General features: G+C 42.4%; 1 protein-coding gene across 4 annotated transcripts in view; it reads left to right on the top strand.

Moving 5' to 3' along the window:
• CHD7 (chromodomain helicase DNA binding protein 7) overlaps positions 1-27,450 on the top strand; it is a 192,213-nt gene that overhangs the window by 161,294 nt on the left and 3,469 nt on the right. For 3 of the 4 annotated variants that reach the window (XM_055318220.1, XM_055318218.1, XM_055318219.1), the window contains exons 16-36: positions 880-1,090; positions 1,615-1,810; positions 2,103-2,270; positions 2,500-2,679; positions 5,641-5,751; positions 5,843-6,048; positions 8,815-9,014; positions 9,099-9,258; positions 13,130-13,219; positions 13,676-13,779; positions 15,110-15,239; positions 15,672-15,744; positions 15,902-15,959; positions 16,669-16,897; positions 17,146-17,354; positions 17,480-18,151; positions 19,190-19,350; positions 21,486-21,713; positions 21,940-22,383; positions 25,511-25,732; positions 27,306-27,446. In XM_055318220.1, the coding sequence (XP_055174195.1) occupies positions 880-1,090; positions 1,615-1,810; positions 2,103-2,270; positions 2,500-2,679; positions 5,641-5,751; positions 5,843-6,048; positions 8,815-9,014; positions 9,099-9,258; positions 13,130-13,219; positions 13,676-13,779; positions 15,110-15,239; positions 15,672-15,744; positions 15,902-15,959; positions 16,669-16,897; positions 17,146-17,354; positions 17,480-18,151; positions 19,190-19,350; positions 21,486-21,713; positions 21,940-22,383; positions 25,511-25,732; positions 27,306-27,446 (4,193 nt within the window). The remainder of the gene's footprint in view (positions 1-879; positions 1,091-1,614; positions 1,811-2,102; positions 2,271-2,499; positions 2,680-5,640; positions 5,752-5,842; positions 6,049-8,814; positions 9,015-9,098; positions 9,259-13,129; positions 13,220-13,675; positions 13,780-15,109; positions 15,240-15,671; positions 15,745-15,901; positions 15,960-16,668; positions 16,898-17,145; positions 17,355-17,479; positions 18,152-19,189; positions 19,351-21,485; positions 21,714-21,939; positions 22,384-25,510; positions 25,733-27,305; positions 27,447-27,450) is intronic. The other variant, XM_055318221.1, reaches the window with a different exon arrangement.

Here is a 27,450-nt window from a genome sequence, read left to right as displayed (position 1 = left end):
TGTGTGTGTTTGGGGTTGGGGGCAGTTATGTAAGCACTGCTCTTCTGACAATGTCATTCTCTTGAGGCTTCTCTGATGCACCCAAGTCTTTGAACAAGCAGAAATCATCTGCATGAGGCTAATGAGAAAAAGAGGGTGATGTACATAGGCATAGAAGCCTTACGTGAAACAAGGTCATTTGCTGCTGTTGTTTTTTAAACACTTAAAGCTTTTGCCACTTCAGGATAGAATTTTGGTACTTCATGAAACTCTCAGATGAGAATGGACATGGAAGGTGGTTTAGAAATTGCAATAGAAGAAGTATCTTCAGAACCCCTAAAAAAAATCCCTAAAAATTATCCTCGAAAAGGAATTGCTTTTTGTTGCCCTCCTTTTGGCTATATTTACATATAGTTATATACAAAAACTACTGCCCTGACACTGTAATTATTAGAACTCTATTCCCTTGTTTCTTAGCTTCAGAACAGATTTTGTTGTTTGTGTTTATATTCAGCTAGTAAACAGTTCTTCATTTCTTTAGCAATTTAGGTTCCAAATTTTCTGTAGGTATCTGGCCCTTGGCTTGTTTCTGCCACTTCTGGCTTGACAGTCTGTTGTTGAAATTCAGTTTCTACAGACAGCAAACATTTGTTTGTTGGAAAATGTGGTTTTTTTCCCCCCCAAATGTTTAAATGTGTTGTGCTTAAAACTTTGATCCCTTTTATACTTTCATGGTTTTGTGTTAGACCTGACTTTTAGTGAGCGGATGGATTCATATTCATTAACATGAGTATGGCATCCTGGTTCCTATAGTTAGCAGTGGGTTTTGAAAGCAAGTTCATTGTTTTTAGTAATAAAAACCTTTTACAGTATTCACGTTATGCTGTCCAATCTCTGCAGGTGCTGAAGAGAAAATTTTGGAAGAGTTTAAAGAAACACACAATGCAGACTCTCCAGATTTTCAGCTCCAGGCGATGATCCAGGCTGCTGGCAAGCTAGTGCTGATTGACAAGCTGCTGCCAAAACTGAAGGCTGGTGGCCACAGGGTGCTTATCTTTTCCCAGATGGTGCGCTGCTTGGACATACTGGAAGACTACCTCATTCAAAGACGGTGAGGCCACCGCACCATAAGAATAAAAAGGAAATAAAAAATGACCTTTCATGGGGCTCCAAGTGGCTCACCTCAGAGTGACATTCATAATAGAGGGGATGGGGTGGGGAAAAATGTGTCACATCTCTTTTTCAAAACTGTCGATGTACATAGCTGTTATTCTATGTGGTGACTACAGTAGGACTCTGCATACTTTTAATGGCAGTTTTGTTTCCCTTTCTTTGATTTGACTAGGGGGAAATGGTTCTTACCTAAAATTAAAATTGTTTGTTATTTGACTGTAAGAGGGGTCAGTAATTTTTAGACTTAAGTTATTTAACTAGGGAGGACATAAAGTAAAATTTGATTTTTGAGCATTCAACCAATTATATCCCAAACTACAATGAAACCTGTTTGCTCTGAAATTATTTCTGATAAATAATATTCAGATGGTATATATCCCATGTTGTAATATTCTTTACAAAAAGAAACAAGCGTGCTGTAGCCATGCGGCAGGCCTTCTTGTTAATCCTGACATTTTCTAGGTACCCATACGAAAGGATCGACGGCAGAGTGAGAGGAAATCTCCGCCAGGCAGCTATCGACAGATTCTCCAAACCTGATTCTGATCGGTTTGTTTTCCTCCTGTGTACAAGGGCAGGAGGTTTAGGCATTAATCTTACTGCTGCTGATACCTGCATCATCTTTGATTCCGACTGGAATCCCCAAAATGATCTCCAGGTAAAGATACACAAAAATCGTCCTGATGCCTTTTTTTTTTTTTTAAAGTTATTCTACTATGATGAAGAATCCCCAGTCAAAACCAATAAATTAAAGTTGTGTAGTCACTCGGATAGCATCCCATGATTGGGCAAATGAACCAAGTGGTAATCAATTTACTAGTAACGTAAAAGTAATTTCTTAGTGTGTTAACCTTCTGTACTGCACCTCTGCTTATTGGAACGGGTGCTCTTATAACTGACACTTGAGTCTTTTCTTTCTTTGGTAACCATTCATTTCCTTTTTCTTCCAGGCTCAGGCTAGATGTCATAGAATAGGACAGAGCAAATCTGTGAAAATCTACAGGCTGATTACAAGAAATTCTTATGAAAGGGAAATGTTCGACAAGGCTAGTTTGAAGCTTGGCCTGGATAAAGCTGTGCTGCAGTCCATGAGTGGGAGAGAAAACGCTACCAATGGGGTAATCCACACTTGCCTAGACCATTTGTTTATTCTGGCGCCTTAACTTTATTTAGCTAATAGTAAGAAATTGTCCAGCATTGAATTACTTTTCAACCTCAATATTTTCAGCCTATTTTGTCACATTTTTTTTTTATGAGTCAGGTTTATCCTCCTTGAGTCCAATGAAGCATTTGTGTCATCTACAAACATTTCAGTTCTGAATTATTTAAAATATCTCTCTAAAACAGGTACAACAACTTTCTAAGAAAGAAATAGAAGATCTGCTACGGAAAGGGGCCTATGGTGCACTCATGGATGAGGAGGATGAAGGGTCTAAATTCTGTGAAGAAGATATTGATCAGATTCTCCTGCGGCGAACCCACACTATCACCATTGAGTCTGAAGGGAAAGGCTCCACATTTGCTAAGGTGCGAATTGATCTGAAGAGACAGGCTTTCTGTAGAATCATAATAGAGTTCACCTAAAGCAGGATCTTATAAAGTGCCCCTAAGGTGCATATGTAACATTTGCTCTTTAATTAAGAATTAAGAGGGTAATTTTGACATCTCTGTGGAGCTGCTGATGCATAGAAGATTCTTTGTGTGCATTTTGGGTTCCCTTCTCTGTATATGGCCCTGGTAGTCACCCTCACCTTGACCTCATATCTGCTTCCTCTGTCCTTGATCCCACCCTCTCCACTTCTGAAGCTCCTGCTCTGACATAATTTTGTTTCCTGAGATCCTGACATATCCTATAAGAACAGTTGAGTCACTCCTATCAAAAAAGTCTCTCATCTCATGTTGCCCTCCAGCTACAGCTCTATAACCCTTCTTTCATAGCTAAAATCCACATGAATGTTATTTGTACTAGCTATCCCCACCACCTGCCTTTCTGCTAATTTTTCAACTTCCAGCTTGCACCCCTCCCCCACCCTGTCATTAGACCAGCTCTGGTGAAGGTCATCACCCAGCCTTCCTTCCCACTGCTTGACTGAGAGCACCTTCTGAGGCTTCCCCTGTGCATAGTTCCACCTATCCACACCCAGGCCCCCTTTACACCTTTATTTTTAACAGCTTTATTGAAATGTAATTCACTTGGCATAAAATTCACCGATTTTAAATGTATGATTCAGTGCCTTTACCAAATTTGCAGACTTGTGCAGCCATTACCACATCTAAATCTAGAGTGTTTCAATCGCCCCAGAACCTCTTGCCCATTAGCAACCAGCCTCTCCCTCCTCCCCTCCCCTCTCCCCTTGCCCCTCCCCTGCCAAGTCCTTGGCAACCACTAATCTCCTTTCTCTAGATTTGCCTACTCTGGACATTTTACAAAACAGAATCATATAACATGTGGTCTTTTGTGTCTGGCTTCCTTCACTCAGCATAGTGTTTTTGAGATTCATCTGTGTTGTAGCATGTGTCAGTTCCCTTGTTCTGCTGAACATCGTTCTGTTATATAGATGTACCTCTGTTAGCAGTTGATAATGGGCATTGGGGTTGTTTATCCATTCTCTAGCTGGTAATGAAATTTGGGTTGTCTCTATTTTGGAGTTACTGTGAATAACATTGTTTCAAAAATTTATGAACAGGTTTTTATGTGGAAGTGTCTTTTCATTTCTCTCATGTATTTACTATAAATAGAATTGCTGGGTCATATGTTAACTCCAGGTTTAACACTTTGAGGAACTGACAGACTGTTTTCTGGTGACTGTACCATTTTCTCTTTACACCAACAGTGATTTAGGGTTCCAGTTTCTCCATATCCTCACCAACACTTTTTATTTTCTGATTATAGCCATATTAGTGTGAAGTGATCACCCACTCTAGTTTGATCTGCCTTCTCTGATGCTATTGAGCATCTTTTCATGTGCTTGTTGACCAATTTGTATATCATTTTTGGTAAAATGTCTGTACAGGTCTTTTATTCACCTTTTGAGTTACTTGGCTTTTATTATTGAATATTAAGAATTCTTAAAAATTCTGGATAGAAGTTTCTCATTAGGCCATACGATTTGCAAGTATATTTTCTCCCAGGTATTTTCTCCCAGTCTTTTCTTAATGGTTTTTAGTTTCAATGAAGTCCAGTTTTACCCATTTTTTCTTTTATTGTTCACACTTTTGATATGTCGTCTAACCTAACTTCACAATGATTTGCTCTTTCCATCTGCGAGTTTTATAGTTTTCGCCCTTACATTTAGGTCTGTGATCTCTTTTGAGTGAACTTTTGCCTGTGGTGTGAGATAGGGGCCCGTCTCCTTCCCTTTGCTTATGGACATCCAGTTGTCCCAGCTACTCCAGTCTTGGAAGGTTCCCTCTTCTGGGCTCTGTGCCAGACCTTCTCTCTCATGTCTTTCAGCCTCTTTCCCGGTTCTGTTCTCTGTCCTCACAGGTACTTCAGATTCAGTTTGTGCAAAAGCAGATTCCTCACGCCTGTCTTTCCACCCTCTGTGTGTGTGCATTTTCAACTCACACCCCTGGTTACTTCGCCTGACTAATGCTGTTCATATGCCAAGTTGGCTACAGAGGTTTTTCTTGGCCACTACCGCCTCCCACCACCACCCCAATCCCCCCACCTCCTCCACCTATTTTATATGCTTCACATCCACCCAGATTCTAACTGCTTTCATTTTACTTTTTAAAGAGTAAACATTTCTGGACTGTCTCCTTTTCTCCACTTCTGTGGAGCCATTTTCAGTCTATAGAGCTGCTTCCTCTGTAAACCACTGCAGTAGCCTCCCATGTCCCAGGACATCAGTATGAGCTCTTAAACAGGTGGCTTTGGATGTGATTGTGTCCATCTTGAGATGATTTCCATTTTGAAAGAGTCCACTGCTATCTCAGGATAGAGTTCCGGCCTCATTAACAGGACATGCAAGGCCCTGCATGACCTGGTTTCCGTCTGCCTCGCCAGCTTGACCTTTAGCTGCTCTCCCCTGACTACTCTTATCACCAGCCACATGACACAATTGCATTTCTTTTCTTCTGAGCCTTTGCACATGCTCTGTCACAAACATTTCCACATACTTTCCTGTTCTAGCCTGGCCCAGGAATTATATTCTGGGGAGCCTCTTCTTTCTTCCCAGCAATGCCGTTGCTGCATCCCCTCATGAACCTGGCCCCTCCCATGGATAACTGTCATACCTATATGTATCATTGTCACCCGTCACCGAATATGCTGTACTGTCATCTTTCACTTCCTGATCTATTTAAACCCCTGGACAGAGAGCTACCTGAGGGACGGTAGCTCTCTCATCCTAGCCCACCAACTGCAGCATCTGGCACACAGTGCAGGAATGCATACGTGTTTGGCTGAATGAGTAAATGAAAGCTACTTTGCATTTTGCCTCCGAGAAAAGCAGCTCAAAGTAATGCATATTTTTTCTCCTTTAGGCCAGTTTTGTTGCATCTGGAAATAGAACAGATATTTCCTTGGATGATCCAAATTTCTGGCAAAAGTGGGCTAAGAAGGCTGAATTGGATATTGATGCCTTAAATGGGAGGGTGAGTGAGAGGTTCCCATTCAAAGCCCTATCTAATCTAACCCAAGGGATGCTTTTTTAGAAGTTTCAGATTTATCTGCTATCTTTTTTAGAACAACCTGGTTATTGACACTCCAAGAGTGAGGAAGCAAACCAGGCTATACAGTGCAGTGAAGGAAGACGAGCTGATGGAATTTTCAGACTTGGAAAGTGATTCTGAAGAGAAGCCTTGCACAAAGCCGAGGCGGCCCCAGGACAGATCCCAGGGCTACGCGAGGAGTGAGTGCTTTAGAGTTGAGAAGAATCTGCTCGTCTATGGGTAAGTCAGGCTCACATGAAAAACAGAATTTTATTTTAAATACTAGAACTCTAATCAGCATAGAAAAAATCGTGTTTGTGTTTGGATTTCTGTGATTCCCTATAGTGCAGTCAAGCAAATGACTTTGCAGCAACTTTGATAGGGCCCAGGGCTGATCGGTCAAAGTGGTCACAAGTCATTCATATCCTCGTGGATTTGAGGGAGCACGAATTTGTCCCTTAAAGAATTATGTCAGATCCAAATTCACTTGTTGGTGACTAATAACTCAGAACAAAGTCTCAAAATTACAAAACCTTTTCCTACTTTAGCTTCTTCGCATAAAATTTTCAACTGTGGTGGTCTTTTAGTATTTCTCTGCTATAAAGAGTTGTTAAAGGCAATCATCTCAGTTATAAGGCTCTTCTAACTCATCTGAAACATAAATGGATGGTTATTTCAACTCTGAGTTGTACTTCTGCTGGACAACATGTTTCTGAAAGGCAGGATACATATCTAATTCATCTCTGAGTCTTTGCTTTGAATGATGCTTTGAATGATGGCAAGGTGCTCACTAAAATATCTGAATCTGCAAATAAGAATTCTCTGGCATTTTATGGGACTGCAGGCAAGCTCTATTCAAATAAAAAAACTTCCACCAAAATGCCATTTCTGTAGATCTGATGATATCCTGCTTTTGATTATTTCTTGCAGTGGATTGATTATCAGTAGTTTCAGAGTAAATACATACGTTCCGTTAACATGGGACACAGAGCTCTGATCTGGCTCTCATCTGTCCTGTTGGTCCTTTCTGTGGGTGGCCCAGGCCTCTGTTGGGACAGCCCACTTCATTTCCTTCAGTGTGCCATGCTCTGCCTCAGGTCTTATCTCTGTCATTCTACAAGTTCTTCCACTGCCTAGAGCAGCACCCCACTCCCCCCCCCACCCCCCCCCCCCCCCCATCGCACAGACTTGATCTGCCCAACAGCTCCTGTCGTTGACATCCAGCACAGGCATCTTCTCGGCACTCTACCAGAGAGTCTGGCTTGCACGTTCCATCACACTCATCACGTTGTTGTTGTTGTTTTTTTTTTTTTCATCACATTGTCTTATGACTAAGAGTAGCAGGCTCTCCTGCTGGAGCCCCAGTTAGAGCTCCAGGAAGCCCAGGACTCTTTTCTCTATGTCCTTAGGGAAGAGTGCAATGCCAGCAGATACATTGAGTGCCAGATCAGTGATTTTTTTTATGGAATAAATGAAGTTCAACTGAAGCCCATTCTGTATCTCAGCTGATTATCTATAAGAATCTAGACAATTCTTTCCTGTCTGTTCTTATGTGGTGGACAGACACCTGAGCCTTTTGCTAATTTGCACCAGCTTGGATGTTTCAAGCCAACGATCACAGTTGAGAATTTTGCTGGTTACTTTAGGAATGGAACACATCAATAATTCCTAAAGCTAAGAAGTATACATAAAGCACATATGTCTTTCCCTCCTCCCCTGGGCATTACTCTGTAGGAAACTCCTATTGGAGGCGGGGCACTGTGCTAGGATACTCAAGAAACCTGGGAGTAGGACAGTCACGGCCCCTGCCTCAAGGCAGGTGAACAAACAAAATTGGCGGGAAACCGTGATGGTGCCATGGCCAGGAAGACTGTGCAGATGGAGGGGAAAAGCATGCCGCTCCTTTAAGACACAGCTCTGGTATCATCCCCCCACTTTTGACCTTCGGGGAATACAAGAAGGAATTCCACAGACAGCGATGTGACTTGATAGGTGGACATTGTGGGTTAGTCCATGTAGGAGAGAGAGTTGGGTGCTGGGCAGGGAGGAGAGAGTTCCAGGGAGAGAGAACATTGTGTCGAAAGGCCTGAAGTTGAGGACTGGCCCTGCAAGGTGAGGAACTGAGAATTCATAGAGGCCAGAGAGGACCCGGCCAGGGCTGGGACCACAGCCGAGGTGGCCCTCGCCGTGCACAGCCCTGGGCCCCTGAGGAAGTAGGAGAGAGGCTGGCTTCCATCCTGAGATGTGGCCTGGAGGAGACACAGTGCAGACAGCATCTGCCCATCTGTTGTGTGCTCTCACGCCACGGCACCTGGATCAAAGAGCACAGCGCTGTTTCTGCCCGGTATTATAACCCCAAGTAGACTATTAGGGTTCAGTGCTGTGCTCTCTATTTCATTCTGTGTGCAGTCCTTCCTCCTGTCCATTTAACACAAGGGCCTGAGAGTTGGCTAAACGTGCTGTCCATGAATGCTCTTGTACTTGGGAACCAGCGCTCCCTGTTTCAGAAAGGAAACTCAAGCCAGTTCAGTCTTTCGCTGGTTATCACGGTATCCCTGTGAGGTAGAGTGAAACTAACCATTCCCCCTCAGCATCATGTCCTAGACTTGGGTCGCCACACATGGCAAATAGCTGGTTCACATTGGAGCACACCAGCCTAGTGGCAGCATGAGGCCGAGTGGACAGTGTCCGGGGCCTGGCTCGTTCTCCTCACCCAGGGTTGTGGCTGCCACCCAAATCTCCCGGGAGAGCCTGTGGTAGCCCCATGGGCGGGACTTCGGTGATGCTCTGCTCCAGGCAACCAGCTAGGGCCCTGCTCTGCCACCAGTGTGTTTGACTCGAGTGTCCTGAAGTACTTTCCCATCACCAGCTATCAATTATGGGCAGTTTTGTTTTAAGTGCTACCAGTTTGACCCAAGATTCCCTAACTCTGCTACCTGACTCAGAATGAAGCCCCAAATCTGAACTGAAAGGCACCCTCTTACATGCTGAATATTTGCTTTGCAGTTGGGGACGGTGGACAGATATCCTTTCCCATGGGCGCTACAAGCGTCAGCTCACTGAGCAAGACGTGGAAACCATCTGCAGGACCATCCTTGTGTACTGTCTCAATCACTACAAGGGGGATGAGAATATCAAAAGCTTCATCTGGGATTTGATCACTCCCACGGCTGATGGCCAGACGCGAGCCTTGGTCAATCACTCTGGTAGGTCTGCTTCCTGCTGTCTGTAATTGGGGTTATAAAAAACTTCTATTATTATTGTTATTGTTATTATAACTCTGATTCTAGGTTTATCAGCCCCAGTGCCACGGGGAAGGAAAGGAAAGAAGGTAAAAGCCCAGAGCACACATCCAGTGGTGCAGGATGCCGACTGGCTGGCTGGCTGCAACCCGGACGCCTTGTTCCAGGAGGACAGCTACAAGAAACACCTAAAGCACCACTGTAATAAGTACGTCTTGAAAGGATGTATACAGTTGACCATTAAACTGTAGTTCCTGGTTTTGTACAGCTTTAGTGTTTTCCTTGAAACATGATGCCAGCTCACGTGATGGCATACCTTTAGATGACAGATTCTTTTTTTTTTTAAAATAATAGTAGATACATAGTGCAGTCTGCCCATTTTAACCATTTGTAAGTATGTGACTCATTGGTATTAATTATATTCAAAATGCAGTGTACCCATCAGCACTCTTGTTACCCCAAACCATTTCACTGACCCCAGTGTAAATTTTGCACCTATTAGACAGCAGCTTGCCCCCACCTCCTTCGCCGCCCTCCCTGCCCAAGACCCTGGCAAATACCATTCTTTCTGCCTCTACAAATTTGCCTATTCTAGGCACCTTGTAAGTGGAATCACAGACTATATATATGTCTATATAGGTCTGGCTGACTTCACCTAGCATAATGTTTCTGAGATTCATCCATGTTGTAGCTGTACCAGTACTTTTTTCCTTTTTTGTGGCCGAATAATACTCCATTGTACATGTAGACCACATTTTGTTTATCCATTCGTCCGTCGATGGGTACTGTAGTTGATGGACACCTTTTGGCTATTGTGAGCAATGCTGCTGTAAATGTTGCAGATAACTAAGTTGTAACCAAGAGGTGTTATATTAGATCTGTATTTATTTTGTTGCTTGGAGCTTTGTTAACTATCTTTGTATTAAACTAACATCTGCATGTGGCGACTCTTCTTCCCTTGCTGTGAACATGTATTTTTGAGAATCAGTACACTAGCCAGCACTGAACAGCTCCACCACTTGTAGCTTTGTGAGGCCTTTGGCAAATTCCATAGCCTCTTTAAGACTCATTTTCCTTGTTAACCACACAGAGCTCTACAACAAGATCTCAACTAGATACAGCCAGAGTATAAATACATGTGTATTTCTCTAAAAAGTAGCGACAAAAGTCAGAGCACATAATAACTGGCAGTGTGCCAAATACTTCACATGCATTATCTGTGTGACTTGTCTAAGGTAAGTAGTGCTCTTTCTCCCCATTTGCCTGACAAGCAATTGGAGACTCTGGTAACTAGTCTCAGCTTGTTAAGGGGCAGAGCCAGATTGGACTTCCAGAATAGATGAGGGCAGTGCCGCCCACCTCAGAAGCCTGCCTTCTCCACAGGGTCATCCCAAGCCTTTCATGGAATATAACTCCTGGCTTGCAGTGATTAATGGTTCTAATCCTTTTTTAAATATGAGAGTGCTTTCAGGGCCTACTTTTGATCGCTATTGCTATATTTTGACTGACAAATTTTTCCCTTTTTGAGTCTTTAAAACCATTATCTGAAACCATTTTGGTACCTTAGAAACTGTTGTTACTGCGGTGGAATAATAGTTCTCCCTAAAATCCTGCCCCACTTACAGCTCTTAGAAAACTTCTGTTTCCTGTGGTTTATGTGAACTTTGGGTCAATAACCTTCTGAGTTCTGGATTCATACAAACCGGAAGTGAAGTGGTTTGGTATGGGAAAAATGGCTCCTGTGCCTGGATCCCAGAGTGATGGAGGTGGTAGTTTTAAATTTCCCATTCTAACATCAGTAGCACACTTTCATAGAGTACCCTCCCTCATTAGTGTGTGAGATGTAGCTAGTGTGCTCTTTGCCCAGTCTTAGGGAAAGCCTAGCAAGGCTGGCTGTTTCCTCTCTGGGACAAGCAAGTGGTCCAGTTTTCCTAGAAGGTCATGCCCTACGACTTCCTAGGATCTAAAGTGGGGAAATGTAGATGACTGGTAAGAGAAAATGAAACCCAAATCGAGGGACCTCCTAGAAAATAACTGGCTAGTTCTCTTCAAAAGCTTCAAGAGACAGAGAAACCACTATGTGTGGTCTTGAACCAGATGCAGGTCCAGAAATAGTCACTAGTGGGATTGCCCATCAAATGTGAATGAGGTTTGGGGACTCGTTAGTAGTCTGGTCTGTCGGGCTTACCAAGTGTGAACTCCTTAGGGTCAGAGCCCACCTCCTGTCTACTTTGTTATCCTGCTGGTACCACTGAGTTGCCAGTTGCACTGGTTTGAATTTTTTCCTCTAGAAGTAAGGTAATATTCAGACTTAACTCCTAAAGGTCTCCGTGTAACTAAATTCCTCCCAAAGAAGAAAACTTTGTCTTCTATCAAAAGGGAGAGAAACCATTCAGATCATTGCCACTGTGCTGAGTTTTAGTTTAAAAAAAAAAAAAATAGAGATAATCCAGCCAAAGGTGGAGGGTACTTCCTTTGGAACTACCCTTTCTGGGCATCCTCTGTCAGGAGATCTGGCCTATAAATCCTTCTCTAGCCAGAGAAGAAAAAACGTACCAGCCGTGGAAGCCCCATACTGTTTTCTTTTGCCAGTTCAGTGTGGCACAGCCAATTTTTAATCTTATCAAAAGAAATTTTTTTTAAATTAAAATGAAATACCCAAAATGACTATATACATTGGAGCTTATTCAGATGTTTATAGCCTCACACTTTGTCCATCTTGAACAAGTGTTGCTCAAAAGCAGATACCGGTCAGAGAGGAAGGCATATCATGGAGTACCTATTTATGTATGCAAAAGTAGTCTATTTTGATGAAGCTGCCCCTAGTTATCATTTTGACATTTTCAAGGGCACTTGCCATGTCCTGAGACACTGTGAGGTGGAGTCAGAAGGCCTAATCCCAGGTGGCCCATGCTTGAAGGTGACTCTGTGACCTTGGATACGTCACTGCTTTTCTGTTATCCTCAATTTTCATGTTTGTAAAGTAGTAGCATGCCCCACTTCATTGTAGGATTATTGTGAAGATCAGATGAGCTAGTATACACAAATGTGATGCGTCAGCTATAAAACATCCTGTAAGTGTATGATAGGATCATACCCAGATAGGGAAAATAGCATTCAGTATTACCATTTACTCACAGTCAAGGAGGTAAGTCTTCAAATATCAGTCCCGAATGCACATCAGGAGCTGTCCAGCAGGAGATGCTAGCTAGACTCAGAGTAGACAAGGGCCTTTGGGATTTACCAGGTGGGCTTTACTGAAAGAATTAAGTTTAAGCCATTGAGGGAATCCAAGTGAGAATGGAAATCTGGTTCCTAGAATTCCATGGGTTTTTAGAAGCTGATTCCTTGAAAATGACTAAGAACATCAATGAATTGGACACATTTTAACCTCCTTTGTATCCTTTTATTATTTTTAAAGCTACAACCTAGGCTTCCAGGTAATATGAACTAGAAGGAATAAATAATATTTAATATTCCTTAAGAGAGAAGAGTGAGGATCCACCTCCCCTACCCCACCCCCATCACCATCTTCCTTTCTCGGAAGCAAAGTTGTATAATCTAAAAAACCTGACATTCCATATTGAGGGTTTATTGTAAGGTAGTAAAACCAGATTTTATATCTCGTTTATTCCTACAACTTCTGATGTGCTTCCAAAAATGGTATTAAGGCAGCAGCTGAGGAAATTTTATGAGATAATGAAGCAGAACAGTTACTGAAAGCCATCTGCTCAGTTGTTTACAAACTTGCTTCAATACTTCAGAGGCAATGGTAGGGTACGTGTCTAAACTTCACAAGCTGCACTAGGTAAAACTAAATGAAGTGCGCCCAGGCTGGGCTGAGCTCGGTCCCTCTCTGTGCAGCGTGAGTGGTTGCCAGGCAGGCCTGTTGGAAGCCAGCAGAAAGCACCACACAGAGGTGATTATGTGCCACCATCTGTCACGCTTCAAGCCTACCATACAGCATGGCTAATCAGCCTTGGCAGGATGATGGATGAACAGCAGCAGCTGCCAAAAGCCACTGTTGGCAAACAGTCCTGAAGTTAAGAACTTTTTCCCCCCTCTGTCTTCCTCTCCAGGGTCCTGCTGCGTGTCCGCATGCTGTACTACCTAAGACAAGAAGTTATAGGAGACCAGGCAGATAAGATTTTAGAGGGTGCTGACTCAAGGTTAGTGCAAGCGCATACCGTCCCATACCTCCGGGTAATAATCCGAGTGGTCGGAAAACACGGCCGATTGTGTTTCGGAACGACCATAAACCATGAGTAGCGCATCTCCTTTTTTGCACCTGGAATGCAATTTCTACCCTGTGAGCGTGGGGATGCAGTGGGAATCAGGAAAAGCTCGTTCCCATGTACGTGGTACAGATAAAAAGGTGTAAACCACATTACTGGTGTTCTGAGGTGACCTTTAAAAGGGGACACTGCTATGAAGTCCATCTCAGGCCATGGTAGGAAGCAACTGGCTTACACCTTTTCTTGTAGCCTTTGCTCATTGCTCTTCATGATACTCAGATGCATGTTGCAGGAAGGGGACATGTGGGCTGGTGTATCATGTTTGTTGCTACTTAGAATTCTTTTCTAATATCGTGTATTTTAAATATGACATGAACGGTGTCTTTATAGTGAAGCTGATGTGTGGATACCTGAACCCTTCCATGCTGAAGTCCCCACAGATTGGTGGGATAAGGAAGCAGATAAGTCCCTCCTAATTGGAGTGTTCAAACACGGTAAGTGATGTTTCATGTGACCACATCTTGACTATGTGGCTTTGTTGTTAGAGCTCTTTGCATACCCTTTTCCAAAGTCATAATATTAATGAGGATAGTTCCAAAGGACTCTTGGCTTCTACCATTTTCCTGTACTAAAAATCTAATATGAACTGTAAATATCAGATGCTGTTTTTGAATGTTTGTTGAGTATTTGAGAAGAAAACATTTCTTTCTTGGCTGTAAATAAAACCAAAACCATATTTGTTTTAATAATAGCCAAGTTGTCCTATAGCTCTCCCTAAACTTTGCTTCCAGCACGGCTCCCCTTGCTAGCTCTGCCAACCCGTGTCAAAGTGGACGGTGGGCTTAACCTCTGCTATTAATCTGTACAAGTGCCTCCTGGGCTTTGTTCCAAGCAATATTTCACAAATGTCAGTGCTGAGAACTCACGGCTCCCCTGAGTGGGATGCAGCCTTGTTAACTTTGAAAGGCTGGGGATGCAGAACTGGCATGATATATACAGTGAGCGATTCCTGATTATAATCCCAATTCTCTGGAGGTCGCGGAGGTATTCTCAGCAGCCCAGCCTGACTAAAGGGGAGAATGATGGCTTATAAAACCTTTCATGATTACAGTTTGGCTTGCGGCGCTACAGCAGTTAGGAGCGGTGTGTTGTAGTACACATCCTAATTGAATTGTGCTGTTCTGCCTACGTACTGCAGCCGCGTTTTGTGAGCTCAGCCTAAAAATCATTTTCCCGCAGTGCACTGTTGGGATCTGCCATTTTACATCTAGTCAGCTTGGGCAGTCAAAAAGCAAATTGCAGTTTGAAAACCATAGAGAGAACAGTGTCATCTTACTGACATGCATCATCCTAAACCTAATAAGACAGGTTCGCTGGCCTTACGTAGACAGGGATTTTCAGCCAGTGGTGTGAGTTCCTCAGGACGGAAGCCATCCACAGGAGGATGGAGTAGACACAGAGTACCCTACAGAGGTCGTAAAGGAGCGTGAGGAAGCCTTTTAAATGTCAAGCAGAATTAGATCTTGGGGAAAATAGGGTCAAAAATCTTCCTAGGCATCTTGCAGTTATTTTGAACCTGTGTTTCCATTAATGTTTGCGGTCATTTGGATAAAACCTCTCTGAAATGTCACGTGGTTCCCCCCAAAAAAAAACGTGCCCTGTAGTGAGCATTCTGTGGAATACTTGACTAAAACAAGGTTCATAAATGATCATCTCATTTGAGAGCCAAACTTGGTGTATCATGGCAGTGCTATGATTTTGTCAGTGATGGCCCTTTTTGCTGTTTCTGTACATGTCCTGTGTGGGCTGGTGGGGATGGCACAGGCTACGAGAAGTACAATTCCATGCGAGCTGACCCTGCACTGTGCTTCCTGGAACGAGTTGGCATGCCCGATGCCAAGGCCATAGCTGCCGAGCAAAGAGGAACAGACATGTTAGCAGATGGTGGTGACGGGTAAGAAGGACATGTAAAAATTGTAATAAACTTTATGTCAGTGTCATCTCTATCAGCAGGGTTCAGTTCTTACACTGCACCACACACTGCATTGTATCCGATTGGAACTTCAGTGTTTACCAGTCCAGTCGGTTTCTATACGATAATGATTATTTAAACACGATATATTATCTAGATAGTCTGAAAATTGTTTTTTCCAAGTAATGACACATTCTCTCCCCCTCCCCCCCGTTACCCCGCCCCTAACCCAGACCCTTCCCCCGTCCATGGCTGTATGATTTAAATACTGATCAGGTTGCCTTTGATGTCTAACTCAGAATTAAAAGTAGCATCAGGTGGAGGATAGTCTTTCCCAAGCTGCCCTCCCCCCACCCAATCTCTTGTTTATCTGTACAATTTACACTTTTTTTTTTTTTAACAATTTCAATATAGGGGAGAATTTGATAGAGAAGATGAAGACCCAGAATATAAACCAACCAGGACACCATTCAAGGATGAAATAGATGTAAGAACTAGAGTATATTGACTTTTACAGCACCATTAAAATATCATCTGCCCATATAAGACTTGTTAAACTTTATAGATAATGGCCATTTCTTAATAAGATAAAGCAAAATCAAACCCCAAATTATAAAAATTCTGTTTCTTGCTTTCCCTTCAAGGAATTTGCAAATTCTCCTCCAGAAGATAAAGAGGAAGCCATGGAAATACGCACGACAGGTAAGGCTCTGTAAAAGCCCACAGAGCGGAGCAAATGTGTGCCGTGCAGGCATAATTCACATACCTGCTCTTCTGCTTCTTTATGACGATGGTATCTTAAAATGTTATTCCTTCTATACTGACTTGTCCCTTTTGTGAACAGTTTTAATTCTTGTTTATTGTGGGTTATGCATTACCCTGAATTTCTCTGATGAAATTACTACTTTTTTGGACTGAGATACTTTGTATATATTTATATACCAGTTTGTGGAAAAGTTTAAGCATCTTTAGAAATATATCTCTTGGGAGTAGGACATTTGCTAGGTATCTAAAACACTGCAAGTTTTTGGAATGCTGACCTCTTCCCTAATGTCAGATGAATAGCTATCAATTATGTGATTATGTTTTATGTTCAAGATTATTATTCTAAGTATGTTACGGGAGAGCATAGTTATAGTATAGTTCATGGCATAAAGTATGTTTCCTTACATAAAACGGCGATGTAAACTTGCTTCTCGAGAACCCCCTAAGGAGTAAAAAAAATAAAATAAAAAGGGTGTAAGTTTCATACTAATATTATCCTTTATTTATATTTTTCAAATGAACACTGAGATAACCTTTCCCACACTGTCATCTGAATGTTAATGAGTCATCTTGTTTTGATGGAAAATCCTGTGTATTGCAAGATTGCAGCTACACATTTCAGAAATCTTTTTTTCCACTTCCCCAGGCAAGCCCAGTGAGAGTACTGCTGAGTTAGGCCAACTCTACTGGCCCAACACCTCGACCCTGACTACCCGTCTGCGCCGGCTCATTACTGCCTATCAGCGCAGCTATAAAAGGCAACAAATGAGGCAAGAGGCCCTAATGAAGACTGACCGGCGGAGGCGACGGCCCCGGGAGGAAGTGAGAGCACTAGAAGCAGAAAGGGAAGCTATAATATCTGAGAAACGGCAAAAGTGAGTGTCCTCGGGGTTTTACTCCGCTCCTGGGATGGGCCTCTCTTCTCTGCCCTTCTCGACCAGCCAGAGACAGGAATCACGTCCCAGACGCTGATCAGGGGAAGTCTCAGGACATCAAAGCAGCCTGTCTCTCGCCCCCAGAATACATCCCATGTGTTAAGTTTAGGGGAAAAGAGAAGAAGAATGAATGAGCATTAAGCCTGTTTGCTCAAGTGCAGTTGAAGCTAATGTCTCCTTGCTCCTAGGTGGACAAGAAGAGAAGAGGCTGACTTTTACCGTGTGGTTTCTACTTTTGGAGTTATTTTCGACCCCATGAAACAGCAGTTTGACTGGAACCAATTTCGAGCCTTTGCCAGACTCGACAAGAAGTCCGATGAGAGTTTGGAGAAGTACTTCAGTTGTTTTGTAGCCATGTGTAGGCGAGTGTGTCGAATGCCCACTAAGCCAGATGATGGTAAGTGCTTTTCGTAACACAAGTTCTAAAGTAAAAGGCCAAATAAAGTGAGAAATAGAGGGTGAGCAGTTTAAAGCAATACTTAGGGTTCTTTCAAGTGAATACAGTTGTTTTCATGTTAACAGAACCACCTGACCTCTCCTCCATGATTGAGCCAATCACAGAAGAGCGTGCCTCCAGAACACTCTACCGCATTGAGCTGCTACGGAAAATCCGCGAGCAGGTGCTCCATCACCCTCAGCTGGGGGAGAGGCTGAAGCTCTGCCAGCCGAGTTTGGATTTGCCAGAGTGGTGGGAATGTGGGAGGCATGACCGAGACTTGCTGGTCGGTGCTGCTAAACATGGGGTCAGTCGGACGGATTATCACATCCTCAACGACCCCGAGTTGTCGTTCTTGGACGCACACAAAAACTTTGCTCAGAACAGAGGGGCCGGTAACATGTCCTCCCTGGGCCCACTGGCCGTCGGGTTTGGCCAGACTCCTGCCGTCCTCTCATCTGCTCATGTCCAGGAGGAGAAGGCTACAGGACAAAGTGAAGGCAAAGGGGAGGAGTCAGGCAGTGTGGCCACCCAAGAAAAAACTGAGGGGAAGGAGGACGATGAAGAGGTGGATGGCGGGGAGAAGGACAGTAAGCAGGGGTGTGAGGCTGAGGCCGGCTCCGTGAGAAGCGAGCTGAAAGGAATGGAGGTCACTGCAGACACAGGACCCAAGTCCATTTCAGAAAAAGGCTCTGAAGAGGATGAAGAAGAAAAGCTGGAGGATGACGATAAGTCAGAGGAGTCTTCCCAGCTTGAAGGTAATGCTGGGCTGCTTGGGCCTCTCTCCCCTCTCTCTCCACTATGGCAGCTATGCTAGGACCATCCTTCCCCAGCACATGGCAAGGGCTCTTATTTATTTCAAGGGTAATTAGTGTACAGTTACTTCTGTGAATAGGTGCTTTCGAGTTATGCTTACATGTATGCTTATGTGTATGAATTTTGAACTACTTAATCGCTCAGAAGACCTGTAACAATTTCCGGATTAAGAATTGGGGTTAATGGGTCACCTGGGTGGCTCAGTGGTTGAGCATCTGCCTTTGGCTCAGATTATGATCCCGGGGTCCTAGGACTGAGTTCCGCATCGGGCTCCCCACAGGGAGCCTGCTTCTCCCTCTATCTATGTCTTTGCCTCTCTCTCATGAATAAGCAAATAAAATCTAAAAAAAAAAAATGAGTTAACTTTGTAGTAGCAGTGTATTAAGAATTCCACATGATTTTAATTTGGACAATTAAATGTGAAGGAGAATTCACTGAATAAATACTGGTAATTATTTTGAAACAAATGATGCTTAATTTTAGATTTAAGTCAGAAGTAAAGGGTAGATGCAGAATCTGAAAATAACCAGTTTTCTTTGTAAGTTGCAGTCAGGTTGCTATTCCCAACACAGAGTAAAAATTAAGCCTTCTATTGTACTGTTCTGGGGAGCTGGGGCTTGGTACTCCCGCTGGTTGTTAGTCCTCTCTCCTGTGTGGAGGGACATTGTGTGGAGAGGCTCTGAGTCAGACTTGGTTGTCATTTCACCTCCTCTGAGCATCAGATAACTAGTGATGTCACCTACCTAACCATGCCTGCGTCTTCATCTGTAAAATGAGAGTAGCACCATCTGCATGAAGGGGCCATCACCAGCTTGAAACAACAAGACTGTAAGATACCTAATGCCATCCTAGCCATATAGTAGGTACTCAATAAAATGGAGCTGATTGGTATTCAATTTTTTTTTTACCATGTCCTCTCTAAACTTCTTTTCCACTGACACTTTGGTTTTGTGAGTAATGCACATGAATTCATTTCTCAGCAGGAGCTGTCTCTAGAGGGAAGAATTTTGATGAAGAGAGCAATGCCTCCATGAGCACTGCTAGGGATGAAACCCGAGATGGGTTCTACATGGAGGATGGCGATCCCTCAGTAGCTCAGCTCCTTCACGAAAGAACTTTTGCTTTCTCATTTTGGCCTAAGGTGGGTGGGTTGTTTTATTATTATTATTATTATTATCATTACTATTACTATTATTATTTTGTTTTGTGGGCCAAAAAAGAGTGGAATATAGGAAATCATTCTGGTTTGATTTTTCAGAGAATTTTAAGGTAGACTCTGACAGTGTATGAAGACTGTAGATTTTTCTCATGTTTTAAAGTCTGTGCAGTCCTTTTGTAATAGGACAGGAAAGGTGACATGAAGGAAAGATAAGAATCTTGACTGGATTTTTGGTTCCTTGAGGTGTTTTAGGTTAGTAGTCACATTGTGCAGTAAAGTCTATGGGTTGTTATTTCCACAGACTTGCCCTTAGCAGCATAAAATGTTGCTCTTTTTTCTTTTTCTTTTTAAATTTTTTTGTATGGTGGTAAAAACCATGTAACATGAAATTTATGATCTTAACCAGTTTTAAGCGTATGGTTCAGTAGTTCTAAGTACATTCATATTGCTATAAAACAGATCTCCAGAACTCTCTTTGTCTTGTGGGATTGAAACTTTATACACATTGGACAACCCCCTCTCCTCTCCCCTCAGCCTCTGGCAGCCACTACTCTACTTTCTGTTTCTGTGAATTTGACTACTATAGATGCTTCATCATATAAGTGGAATCTTGCAATACTTGCCCTTTGGGGGCACATTTATTTCACTTATTTTCACCTTATCCTCAACATTTATCCATATGGTAGCATGTGACAGGATCTCCTTCCTTTTTTAAGGCTGAATAATATTCCATGTGTGTATATATATCACATTTTCTTTATCCATTCATCTGTCCTTGGGACATTTGTGTTTCTTCCATGCCCTGGTTTATAATAGTGCTACTGTGGACAGGAGGGTACTAGTATCTCTTTGAGATCCTGCTTTCAGTTCTTTTGGATATACACCCAGAAGTGGGATGGATGTGTCACATGTCATTCTATTTTTAATTTTTTGAGGACCCTCCAGACTGTTTTCTGTAGCAGTTACACACCATTTACAGTCCTACCAACAGTGCACAAGAGAAAATTCGTGGACTTTTTTATATGTGTGCTTTAATTTTTTTAAATCTAAAACAGAACTTCCAGATTTAAGACATCTTTGTAGGTTTGGAAACCCATAGTCATCTTAACTCCAGAGAGGGTGGGCTGTTGACCCATTTGCTCCAATACATCATGAGATAATTCCAAATGTAGTTATCTATAACCAAAAGCAAAATGGAAATTACTTTTTTGGCTAACTAGCATAATTTTATAATAAATCCGTATGTAATCTGGATCTGCTTTTCAGGGTGGGGACATAATCACCCTAATCACCATTACAGGGCTATCTGGTTTAAAACAAACAACCACAAAAACAGCTTCAGTTAACTCATCCCCAGGCTGAACTTCCATAGTATTAGTTGTACAAGAGACAATGTGAAATTTTTAGCTGAAGGAGTGTCCTCTCAAAGACATTTTTTCCTCCCTATACCCTGTTATGCTGATCCCCCTTATTGAGGCGAGAAGGGAGGTTCCCAGATCAGTTAGAGGTCTATCGTAGCAGACACTTTTAATCTATGGAAACTGGGCCTAAGAGCTGTAATTAGAAATTTTTAATGTACACGCTTCAATGAAATTCGAAGTGATAATAGGTGGGGAATGCAAATTGACATTCATTAGGTGTTCCTAGGTTGGTGCCCATTTCGTAATGCTGAACTTTATTAATAGTGACGCTAATGATGTCCCACTTCCTGGGACAGACTGCGATCCGGCCAGTGGATCTGAAGCTCCAGAGCGTCCAGAAGCTAAATGCAGGGTTCCATTGTTTTCTGCTGGTGTTCACCAACAGTTCTTTAACTTGAAGAAAAGTTACTTTTGAAATAGAAGTGGCTATGTAATGTTTTCTAATTTATGTGATCCAGTGTTCAAATTAAAAAAATATTAAGTTTTCTCTGTTGGAGCAACCTTTAGCACCTTCCAGCAGAGCAGAGCAGTTTTGGCAGGTTTTGTTTATTTATTTGCTTGTTCTTTGTTTTACTTTTTGCCCATGGATTGACTTTTAAACCTCTTAGGCTCTTTAGCATCTTGGTGGAAATATTTATCTGGTAATTTTCACCATGTCTTTATTACAATTTTGTGTGACTTTTCTTCTCCCTCCAGGACCGAGTAATGATAAACCGATTAGACAACATCTGTGAAGCAGTGCTGAAAGGCAAATGGCCGGTAAACAGGCGCCAGATGTTTGATTTCCAGGGCCTCATCCCTGGTTACACACCACCCACCATGGACAGCCCCCTGCAGAAGAGGAGCTTTGCCGAGCTCTCCATGGTCGGCCAGGCTAGCATCAGTGGGAGCGAGGACCTCACAACTTCTCCTCAGTTGTCGAAGGTAAGTTTGTTTTGCTGTTTACAGGCAAGTGCCCTAAATCATCACTCGGTTTGGGAGCTCGCAGCTCCCTGGTCCTCCCAAGAGTTAAAGATGGCTGCCATTTCCTCAGCCATTTTCAGCGGTTATGAATGTGTAATTCCTGAAGCTTCATGTTCTTTCTTTCTGAAATCCAGCCCGTGTAGCAGATACAGTTTAGGCTCATTATTCTGTTGGAATTTTTCAATAGGAAGACGCCCTAAACCTCTCTGTCCCTCGCCAGCGGAGGAGGAGGAGGAGAAAAATTGAAATCGAGGCCGAAAGAGCTGCCAAGCGGCGGAACCTCATGGAAATGGTTGCCCAGCTGCGGGAGTCTCAGGTGGTCTCAGAAAATGGACAAGAAAAAGTTGTAGATTTATCAAAGGCCTCAAGAGAGGCAGCAAGCTCTACCTCAAATTTTTCATCTCTTACTTCAAAGTTTATCTTGCCTAATGTCTCGACACCGGTGTCCGATGCCTTTAAGACTCAAATGGAGCTGCTCCAGGCAGGCCTGTCACGCACACCCACGAGGCATCTGCTTAATGGCTCCCTAGTGGATGGAGAGCCTCCCATGAAGAGGAGGCGGGGAAGGAGGAAAAACGTGGAGGGTCTTGATCTGCTTTTCATGAGCCACAAACGGACGTCATTGAGTGCAGTAAGTTCAGGAGCTCACTTCCATTGTGTGTGCCCACAGTGGCAGCCAGAGTCCTGCCATTCTGACGACGCTGGCCTGTGCTCCTCTCAGTGATGTGGTATTAAAGCTGGCTTCTTCCACTAAAGAAATAGGATCACAATGAACAGTCACGGTTCTGAGCTGAAAAATTGTGTTGAGCATTGATACAGATCACTCGGCCTGAACCAAATGTAGCTTGAGGATTTATTCCTCCCAAGATCCTGATATATTGATTACTCTCGGAAGACTAGCCCAAAACAAAAACATGTTCTTCTGAGCCTATAATTGTTATCTCTGAATTCCTGAGGCGGAAAAAGCTTCTGCTCTTAAAAATAATGTTGTTTGGGCCCTGGCGTTTATTAGATTAGTATAAATGTTTTATTCCAGACTTAAGATTTGTGTTCATATACAAAGCTAGTGATTGCTAATTCTTCTACCTCTATAATTGTAGCTGCTTTTAAAGTCTCAACTGAATAAAGGTCTGTGCTAGTTTAGGTTCGTATGAAATGTATGTGCCAATGTATTTTGACATTTTCTTTTTCAATTCAGAGGACTTGAGTGCAGTGTAATCAAAACAGCTCTCTTCCCTAATCTTCAACCATGCCACCTAAAAATGTGCTGCTATGAAATGATGAGGGTTTTACCCCCAAAGAACTTGATTACATGTGATCCCTTTTTAAAGGACAAATTAGTACTAGGTATCTTAATCCTTATCGATTTGGAACCTGAATCAACATAATGGTGCTGGAATTGGTTTGTGCACGAGGAGCTGGTGCTCCAGGAACCGTGATGTGCCCTTTCCCTGTGGATCACAGTTTGGGAAATGGTGAAATTTGAAACTGAAAGGAGGGAGATGCTTGTTTCAATATCTTTTACTTTTATCATCCCTGTTCTTATTGCTTATTTTCTATTTCTTGAAACCTCCAGAAAGCTCAGTAACTGTAAAAGGGTAGTAAAAGTCGTGGTTGAGTGAAAAGTTTAGAAATGACAAAATAGCATTCACTGGAATTTGCCCTCTGGTGGGGTCTGATTGAAACAGAAGCATCTGGGTGATTAAAAGTTAATTTTCAAAATTCATTACCATGCACGAATCATAATAATGGGCATTTTTGTTGAGCATGTGATTACTCTTAGATTCTTATAAAAATATACCTCATGATGGATCAGCTGTGACTGGTTATTCTGTAAGTTAAAATGTCATTTCTAGATGTGTGGTCCTCAAGGTTGTATCACTAGTGATTAGCCTTCACACTTGAAACCATCCTAACACTTTGATGGATTTTTGTTCCCTGAAATCCTTTTCTCCATAAGCATCAACAAGTTAGTGAGTTTCTGCATCTCACTCCTTTATTTGTTTATTCTTGTGTTTAGTATTTGAGTCACAGCACATATTTGTCTGTAGTTCAGGCATCAGGAATTAATGATGTGAGCCAGGTACTATTTTCCTATTGTAATTATATATCCTATATTAAACTTCAGGCTGACTTTCTTCATTTCACACATTTGAAGTCATCCTGAAGAACTTAGTGGTGTTTTTCTAAAGTCACATAAGTGACCCAGCCCCAAACTCCTAATAGATGTTAAAGGATGTATTTTTTAGATTTTTGTTCGTTTTGTTGTCAGATGTTTTAATCTAGGGATTACTTATTTGGTATTGTGGTATTATGTGCATACAGATAAAATACAAGGAGAATGGTGATCTATAAATAAATGGAATAGTGAAGAGGTATAAAGGTCAGCAAAGTTACTTGCTGAAATCTTGAAATCTTTTGTTATGTCGATACTCAAACCGGAGACTGTTTTGTGTTGCCCTGAAAAGTAAGGATGCAGTCATCATACATTCAGCAACATGGTGGAAATCATCCCTTTGTGTGCTGGCTCCCCCACCCCCAAGTATTGGGAGGTGAAGAATAAGGGCCTAACAAGTGCTTGTACTGAGGAACTCAGTACTGAAAATGAGTGACAGATGAATAATAATGTATCATAGCTGTGAGGCATGCCTGGGATACTTTGTGAATATTCCACAAAGGAAGAAGGGGAATGGCAGGAAGAGAATATGGGGAGAAACAGATGAAGTCTCCTTAGGCATGGTCATACTTTGGTTAAGTTCTGAAGACTGTATAGGAGTTGACCATTTGAAAAGAGGTTGCAGGAAGAGCAGTGTGCAAAAGGGGCTGAGGCCAGAGAACCTTCCATGTTGGATGAACTGAAAGTCATTGGTAGCAGGGGAATGTGATAAGGAGGGCAAGGTTCAGCAAATGTGAGCTTGGATACAAGGTAGGATACAGATCAGGGAGGGCCTCGATTGCCATCTAAAGAACTTGGATTTTATCCTGAAGGTGATGGGGATTCAATTATCAAAATAGTTTAAATACTTCAGGTTGTTTTGACTTAGGAAGAGTGCACTTGAAAAAAATGGACTCTGATATAGCAGTAGGGATGTCAGAATAATGAAGGGTGGAACTAGACTCAGGGAGATCATTTAGGAATATTGTAATGTGGGGTGGGGGAGCGATGAAGACCTGAACCAAAGTAGGAACAGCAGTAGGAATAGACAAATGGGCTGCCATAAAAGGTATCTGGAGTTTGGTGTAAGTTTGAGGACCACCGGCTGGACCATGGTAGAGGCTAGACTTGAGATAGACACGGTATTTTCAGTGTTGCCACACATACCTACTCCAGGTTGTTGTACTGCCAATAAAATTGTGTGGCTCAGAGAGTGCCGTGTACAGGTTGACTGTTGGAACATTCTTTTAATTATAATTTCTTTAATGATGTTATCCTGAGATCCCCAAGAGAGATTGAGAGGCTACCTTTCCTGCAAGTCAAGCTCAGACTACACTGCCCATGCCCTAGCTGCTTGCTTAAGATCTCAAACATGGAACATTGATGGACTGTGAATTTCCTAATTACTAATTCTACAGTGTGAAGAATGAGATTTAAGTTTTATCTTCTAATTTAATGGCTATTCCCAAACTGACATTGTTTCAAGTAACTTTTTTCCGTTTTTGGTCAGAGATCCATTATGCTAGTATAGCATTTTCTTGAGATAAGACATTTTTGGAATCTCTCTTCCTATGAGAATTCAACCCCTGTCAACTTTCTGCAGGAGGATGCTGAGGTGACCAAAGCTTTTGAAGAAGATATAGAGACCCCACCTACAAGAAACATTCCTTCTCCTGGACAGCTGGACCCAGACACGCGGATCCCCGTGATAAATCTTGAAGATGGGACTAGGCTGGTGGGGGAGGATGCTCCTAAAAACAAGGATTTAGTTGAATGGCTGAAGCTGCATCCTACTTATACTGTTGATATGCCAAGTTATGTACCAGTAAGTACTACAGAGTTTAGTCCGGAGGAGGCCTGTGAGGATAGCCCTCGCAATTCTCCTGTACAGTGTAGAGATCCTCCATCTCTCTGCCTTTTGCTTGAATGTCTCCTCATCTCAGACATTTCCCAGTTTCTGTCATTAAAAGGTAGCTTTGGGTCTGAAGGACAACCTCGTAGGTATTTGAAGACACTTGTTACGCACTTCCTTACTTTCGCCTCTCACCAAATAGACATGATTTCTTCACTTCACATGGCCTGGTTTTCAGGTGGTCTCATTATGGGGATGACATTCATGAATGTACCTTAATTGGTCTCCAGACCAAGTCTGACCAGCACAGAATAGTATGAAGCTGTTACTGTTACTTGCAGAAATTTGACTAGCTAATACAGCCCAAGATTTTTTTTTTTTAACAACTAACACTACGTGTTACATTAAACATTAAACAATATCTCCAGATGATTTATCTCATAAACTGCTTGCTAGCTGGCAATGCATATCTTTTACTCCCTATGTACTTAGTAACTGGATTTTTTAAAACTTAAGTGTAGGGAGTGCCTGGGTGGCTCATTTGGTTAAGTGGCTGCCTTAGGCTCAGGTCACCATCCCAGAGTCCTGTGATAGAGCCCCGGGTCAGGTTCCCTGCTCAGGGGGGAGTCTGCTTTTCCATCTCCCTCTGGCCATCCCCCTCTTGCTGGCACTCTCTCTGTCAAATAAAATTTTTAAAAATCTTTAAAAATAAAAAACTTAAGTAGAGAATTTCACATTTTATCTTGTTGAGTTCATCTTAAGTTGAGTCCTTGCCACTCAGAACGCCCCCTCCTGCATGGGTCCTTTCATCCCTTGGGTTGCTTCTCATATATAGTCTGTGTTGTAGACCTGATGTCATCTCTGTATTCATCCAAATCACTAAATAGAAATTAGCAAAAGTACTTGAAGAAGTTTCCTTTAAAGATACCATGACTTGGAGGTGCCTGGGTGGCTCAGTCTGTTGATCGTCTGCCTTTGGCTCAGGTCGTGGTCCTGGGGTTCTAGGATCAAGCCCTGCATTAGGCTCCCTGCTCAACTGGCAGTCTGCTTCTCCCTCTCCCTCTTCCCCTCCGCCCCCCTCTCTCAAATAGATAAAATATATATTTTTTAAATACCATGTCTTAGTTAAAAAAAAGATTTTAAAAAATACTGTGATTTGGTTAAACATTTGAAGAAAAGACTTGAAGTGCAGTTATTGATAAAAGGAAAAGCAAATTCTCAGCTTACATGATTATTTAGTTCCTTAATGTACAGAGAAAAAAATAGGAGTTTTTTTCCTTTTAAAGAAAAGTATGGTTTCTAATAACTTAAAATGATTCTTGTAACTTCCCTAATAATTAAAAATGGCTTGACTGAGGGTGCCTGGCTGGCTGAGTTGGTAGAGTGTGTACTCTTGATCTCCGGGTTGTAAGTTTGAGCCCCACATTGGGTTTAGAGATTACTTGGAGCAGAAAACAAATGGCTGGATTATATTCTGTCATTTTTATAGGAAAAGGTAATTACTAAATACAATCTTGCTAAATATGTATTTGGGATTTTTTTGCAGAAGAATGCGGATGTGCTGTTTTCCTCATTTCAGAAACCGAAACAGAAACGACATAGATGTCGAAACCCTAATAAATTGGATATAAACACTTTGACAGGAGAAGAAAGGGTGCCTGTTGTCAATAAACGAAATGGAAAGAAGGTGA

Source organism: Nyctereutes procyonoides, unplaced genomic scaffold (genome assembly GCF_905146905.1).
Source record: "Nyctereutes procyonoides isolate TBG_1078 unplaced genomic scaffold, NYPRO_anot_genome, whole genome shotgun sequence".
Taxonomy (NCBI): Eukaryota; Metazoa; Chordata; class Mammalia; order Carnivora; family Canidae; genus Nyctereutes; species Nyctereutes procyonoides.
This window is presented reverse-complemented; position numbering and strand designations above follow the sequence as displayed.